This window comes from Egretta garzetta, unplaced genomic scaffold (genome assembly GCF_000687185.1).
Source record: "Egretta garzetta isolate BGI_Z169 unplaced genomic scaffold, ASM68718v1 scaffold159, whole genome shotgun sequence".
Classification (NCBI taxonomy): Eukaryota; Metazoa; Chordata; class Aves; order Pelecaniformes; family Ardeidae; genus Egretta; species Egretta garzetta.
The window spans coordinates 1-6,486 of NW_009260762.1; the positions used below are offsets into that span (position 1 = coordinate 1).

General features: G+C 37.8%; 1 protein-coding gene across 1 annotated transcript in view; it reads right to left on the reverse strand.

Annotated features, from left to right (window-relative positions):
• Positions 1-6: 6 nt before the first annotated feature.
• The window catches only part of WASHC4 (WASH complex subunit 4), a 28,814-nt gene continuing 22,334 nt past the window's right edge, over positions 7-6,486 (reverse strand). Inside the window, exons 17-23 of the mRNA XM_035901475.1 lie at positions 5,790-5,936; positions 5,617-5,696; positions 4,601-4,706; positions 3,680-3,796; positions 2,535-2,703; positions 2,242-2,396; positions 7-318 (exon numbers count right to left, since the gene is read on the reverse strand). Of these exons, the coding sequence (XP_035757368.1) occupies positions 199-318; positions 2,242-2,396; positions 2,535-2,703; positions 3,680-3,796; positions 4,601-4,706; positions 5,617-5,696; positions 5,790-5,936 (894 nt within the window). The 3' untranslated portion in view covers positions 7-198. The remainder of the gene's footprint in view (positions 319-2,241; positions 2,397-2,534; positions 2,704-3,679; positions 3,797-4,600; positions 4,707-5,616; positions 5,697-5,789; positions 5,937-6,486) is intronic.

Sequence of the window (6,486 nt, forward strand, 5' to 3'; positions counted from 1 at the left end):
CACTGGAATATTTGTCTTAGAGTGATCCTACAGGCACACCGTACTCAAAACAAGCTTAGAGAACATTCTCCGAGACCTGTTTACAGCATCACCAAAGATGTTTTTCTAGAACAGCAACAGCTATTTTACAGCTTGTTATTATGTATGTTCAGCTTGGGTTTTTCTTACATGTACAGTCCTCTGCGTTTCTTAATCCCTTCAAATCAGAGCCAAATCCAGGAGAAAGTATGGGATATACCTTACCTGATTATTCAGGTTGTAGAGGTAGCGGGATACAAAAACATGAATGTTTCTCATGATTTCCAAAACATCCAGACCCTGAAACAATATTATTTATTGAGAATTATTATGATAAAAATTATTAGGAACTACTGACATGCCTAACCACTAAGGTGCACAAATGCTATTTCTGTAGTTACTTGAAAACATTTTAGAAAGCAATGTTTTCGCTTTGCAAAATGAAGAATCTCTTAACAATTTTTCTTCACTGTCTGCAAGGTAATGCTTAAAGAAGAAAAAAGAAGCTTAGCTCTCATTTTAACATTTGCATGTCTGCCTGCTTTTTTCCAACTTCCCCTGAAAGTAAGGAATCCTCCAGTCTACTCCACAAGCCCCAATTAAAAAAAAAAAAGTTGAGATTTGTCTGTTCTTAGATTCCAGAAAATGAAACCTTCCTTAATTTCTATAAACACGTAGATGTCTACAGCAACATAAGCAACTAGCTACTTTTTGTTATTGTTTTGCCTAACCTGTCTAGAAGACTAATTTTTTATATTCACAATATAAGTTTTACTATTGTTTTGCTTGAAGAAGTCCCTTAAATATCACTGTGCATTGAGAGGATGCTATTTAATCTATACACTCCATTTCCAGTTGTGCCAAGGATTTTATCAGGGTTTTGCTGGGGCCAGGGGGGAATGGAGTGAGGGATGTCTTTGTTTTGAAGTAAAGCTCATACCAGAATTAATGTTATGAAACCTATGTTGTGAAAGGATCTAATTTTTTATAACAATGTGATGGCCAAATATTGCCAATAGAAAGCCAAAGCCAGAAATAGAAACTAATCCACATCACTTCTGTACCAAGAAGCAGCTTGAGTTGTTAGTTCTATGCCCTCTTTCAACTTAGAAGACATAGCCACCATGAACATTGGAAAAAAAACCAAGCTGTATTTCTATGAGCTTTCACCAGTGTGCTAACTGAAATGAGGGAATGAAGCTAACTGCCAAAAATATCCAAGATACTAAATCTCTTGAAGTAAAGTCTTCAGAAACATGCAAGTTGTATTTCTTTCGCACTGACCCTATAACAGTGAATGCCTTCACCATTAACTTGATGAAACTACTCTACATGAAACCACCTTTAGCACTTTCTAGGAGGCTCTGAGTCACTCTTCTACTAAGCTAAGCACAGATGTCCCAAAGTCCTCAATGTGCAGCCTGTGAAACAGTTTCTCTGGATGACCACTAAGCAGAACCTGCTGAGAAGCAAGCAACAAATCAGGTTGGATGGGGCTCTGAGCAACCTGATCTAGTTAGCGGTGTCCCTGCTCACTGAAGGGGGGTTGGACTAGATGACCTCTAGGGGTCCCTTCTAACCCAAAACACTCTATGATTCTATGATTCTATGAAAAGACCCACCACTCAAAGATCATTCCAGGCTTGTGACAGTTGTATTCCAGATGTATTTAAACTAAAACAGGATAGGTTTAGACTAGATATAAGGAAGAAATTCTTTACAGTGAGGGTGGTGAAACACTGGAATGGGTTGCCCAGAGAGGTAGTGGAGGCCCCATCCCTGGAAACATTCAAGACCAGGTTGGATGGGGCTCTGAGCAACCTGACCTAGCTAAAGATGTCCCTGTTCACTGCAGGGGGGTTGGACTAGATGACCTCTAAAGGTCCGTTCCAACCCAAAATATTCTATGATTCTACTGCTTGCCAAATTGCTGATACTGAATTTTCAAGAAAACATTCTCTGACCTTGTATATCCGATTTTATTTTATTAAATCTTATGTTAAAAAATGAATGATACAAGTCCAACAAGAAAACTGGCATTGGTGTTATCTCTGAAGGTAGATAAGGATCCTGTCTCAGAAGTCAACTAGAAATTAAGGTCACCTTCTCCAAACAGTTCTCTAATCTTGGGTACTTTCATTTTAACAATGCAGTCCTTTGAACAGCTAGCTAGTATGACAGCGTAACGAAACAAACAATATTCATATCCTGTGGGCACTGTACCTGTTCCAGAGTCTGGCTGGGAAGATGTGCTTCAGTCATACTTAAACCATAGCGTTGAGTTGCTAGGTTTCTCATTTCACTGTAGGTGGCCCAGTCATGAAGAGCTACAGTCGTTAAGTTGTAGAAGGTCTTGTCCAAATAGTGAGTTACATAAGCTGTAAACACACAAAAGGATAAACTAAAACAATACTACCTACTTAGCTAGGGAAGTGTGGAAAGAAGTGAAAAGATATACTCAGCAAAGTGTAACAGAGATGAAAGTAATGAAATAAAGAAAGTGAGTAACTCCTCACCTTTTATGTCAATGAATCGATTGAAAAAACGTATTGGGTTCAGAAAGAAGAAGTGAGCTAGATCCTTCATACCAACTCTGAAGGGGTTTCTGTCATCCAGCTTTAGATGTGTATGAACTGATAAGCGCAGGTCCTTTTCTATCTCTTTACATAATTTGTCCAGCAAGTGCTATTCAGGGAAGTTAAAAAAAAAAAAAAAAGTCATGTTCAGTGTCTGCTTACATTGCCCTATTAGCAGAACTAACATCTCTCTCCAGAGATACATAAAAGACTGATTAAATTACTGAAGACAGCTTTGCTTTGGCAGGGCCACACAAGTCAAAGTGAATCAATACTTGAGAACCAGAAGGATATTTAATTCCTGTGTTCTTGCTCTGGTACACAACAGCAAGAAAAAGCTACACAGCTCAGAAAAGGTAAAGGCTTAACTACCTAATGCCATTATGTACATGATTAAAGCTTCCACGTAGGAATTTAAGACAATTTAAACTTAAGTATTCTCACATCTCATCTTAAGGGGAAATAGGCTTAGGGCTATCTATCTAGATAATAATAAGACCTAACTCAGTGAGAAAGAGTCTTGCAATAAGTAATTTGGCCTGATTTTCTGCAGAATACGTAATGTTTGGTTTTGAACTAGTCAGACAAAAAGAATGGTTCAAAGGTTAAAACCTAGGACATGGGAAATCTGAATTCACTTTTTTCTCTGTCAAACATCCTTCGTAATTCTAGATAATAATTCAGTAACGAGGCCACCTACATTTACAGAGACTTCACTACTAAAAGCCATGCATACATACTAAGAACAGTAGTGCTTATTTTAGGCATTCATACAAGCAGAAGCTAATCTGACAAAAAGCAATCCTTTGTCTGCATAGTCAAATCTGTAACTGAGGTTTTGCCAACTTGCATAATTTAGAGTGCAGTATTTTCATGTTCCCAACCAATACAGACACCATTAGCAACAGGTCTTAAAACCCCAAAATCATCAGTGAACACTTTCTTATTTATTAAAATACTTCACACCAATCTCAAAGGTCTCTATGGTACTTTTATAGATCACATCAGGTTTGGTACGGTAGATGCTGGCCTATCAGATGTTCCAAGCATAGTGTTGCCATTAATTTCCATTCACAACAAATTACCTCATTGAGCACTTCCATGATTTCCTTGTCATAACATTCCAGAAGTACCTCATAAGATTCCAAGTGTCTTGCATGCATCATAGCAGGTACACAGTCCCGTAGTGCACTAAACATATACTAAAAAAAGAAACTACTATGCTTAACCAGCAGATTGAAACAGCAGCTCAGATAGTGTTCAAAGCTAACAAACAAATCGAAATTGCTAGTCTTCCCACTTTTAATAAAAACAGACTTTATAAACCCTACTGAAGTTTCCTGTCCTTAATGTGTTCATCTGAAGTATTTAGTTACTACTGATCCGTTTACTGGAAGGTCATAATTATTAGTTATTTCATCTGAAATTATTTGCACTATCATCATCTTAGTATTGTAATCAACCATGGCAAGCACGATACTGGAATAGTTATCAGGATTAGTATGCCAAAGTATGATTCACTTCTGCAGGAAATACTTGATACCTCAAAGAAGGGAGGAGAGATGGGGGGTGGAAAAAGCTACAGGACAACTATCCCACACAGCATCACTGAACACAGCAATATGTGCTTTAGAAATCTGTAACCACAATGTGGAACAAGGACTTCTAATGTTCAAGTCTAGCAAAAGGTGTTCATTCCACATTAGAATGAATGAAGAGAGGAACAAAGAAACAGACACACAGAGACCCAGAATTAACAGCAGCAACCTGAGATTTTTAGAGCAATCTAACAGATATCTTTCAATTAGATTTAGAACAAAGACTGCTTTTACATCCTCCAGATTGAGAAGAAATTTCTGCCTCGGTCGTAACTCTTGCCTGGGTTTTACTTTTTTTTTTGGTGTGATTTTTCCTCAAGAGTTTCAGTCTAAGCTTTATCCTCTCCTCCTCTGAATCCCTCCCACTACAGTGGCTTGTTTAACTAAGTTACTAACATTACTACTTACATGCAGTCTAGCAGAATCAACAGCATTTTCATACACGTCATCTAAATAGATTGGAAAGACTGCTCGATGCCAGTATAAGAAGCAACAGTCACATTGTACTCGAACTCTAGAATATAAGATTACTTATTAGACACAGAATTGGAAGAAACCATTCTTCTAAACACACTAAAATAATTATCACTGTGTTTAAACTAAAGACAAATGCATTTTGAGCCTAAGTTTTACATGGTTACTTTAATGTTCCAGATGCATCGTCCTTCAAAAGAAAGTTCTTGAACAAAGAACTATTTTTTTCGTTTTCTACTGGGCTCTTTATAAACAAAAGGTACCTGCTTTAGAAAAAAAGGTTTACTCAGTCTCTGAAAGAATTAAGCCTTACATTACAGCAAAATCCTAAATAACTGTTTTCTTATTGCATGCAATTAGTTAGTAGCCTAGAACTCAAACATATGTTCTAAGTTTCTCCTGTGAGACAAAAAAGAGAAACAGGCCTCTCCTGATACAACCTGTACACAACACTTATCCTAGGAATTTATCCCATGAGTCATCCACTGAAGGTAAAGTATGCGTGGAACCCAGATGTTCACCTGGCTTTCAGATGGCCAACATTACAGAAATTGAGTGCCCACTAAAACTACAGCAACAGTAAAACATAGTGTCACATGTGAACGAACAGCCTGATCTCCCAAACAGACTGGTATTAACTCATAACTTTTGGGTTTGGGTGAAGCGAAGACTAGTTGAACATAAAGCCTAGCCATCCAAGACAGTGACAGAATTTGTAAACAATCAGAAGTGGATTAACTAACTGGCAACAGTTAGGCAAAATATAACCTGCCCAAAGACCAGCAAGCTTCAGGTTTAGTTCTGGAATTCTTTCTGTCCATCCCTGGTCTACAATACACGCAAAAGTCACCACCAGCACGCAGCTACCAGATTTTGCAATTCACACAGTGACAATCCAGCTCCCCCAGTGACACTACACTGCCTTCAATATGTCACATGCTGCTGCTTACCTCTCTGTAAGTTCACTGATCAAATCTAGTTTTTTCAGAACTAACTGAAGAGGAATGAGTTCTTCATCTTTAAAAGTTTTCTGTACAAATGAAAAAAAAAAAGACAAGATTATATTTTCTTTATAAGTTACTATGACAAAGAAGTAAAGGTCTGGAACAATCATGGCACTTACCATCTGTGTTCCCACACTCAGTGCAAGGGAAACAATTAGTCGCCTCTGTTTTGTACTTGGCCCATTGAGGGTGTTCTCAGCCAACACCAAAGCAGAGAGGACATCCAGGCGTTGCTCACTGTACTTTTTATCAGAAATTACTCTTTTCTGGATGACAGAAAGACAGAGAAATTCAGAGAAAAGTTACTTAACCCCATAACCTTCTTTCCAAAGCTTATGGACTTGTCACTAATTGAGTATTTCTGCAAACAAACCATGTTTTGTGGACAGAGCTAGCCTAGTCCAGATTCACTTACTCTGTCAAGTCAGCGGTATCACTTATCTATACACTTGGCATATGTGCAGTTCAGCATGAACACGGGTCAGGTATATAAATACTGTGTGAGCTGCATGTGACTACATGCCAATTTTAGTTCTAAGGCACACGTAATTTCATTTTTTTTTTAATTATTTTTTAATCAGTGACTCCCAGTTGTTGGTAGCAAAATCCAATTTACAGCTGAAGGGCCAGAAGACGTATAAACATGGTAATAACGATGTCTTGCAATTTTCTACAAATTCTAATTTATCAGAAAGATTAAGTGCAAAAACATTTGCATGAAGAAACAAAGGGAACTGAGTCGTCTGGCTAAGAAGTTGAAGTCACAGATGTATTTGTGAGTAGCAGCGTAAGTCAGAAGATGTACAGTTTCGTTAA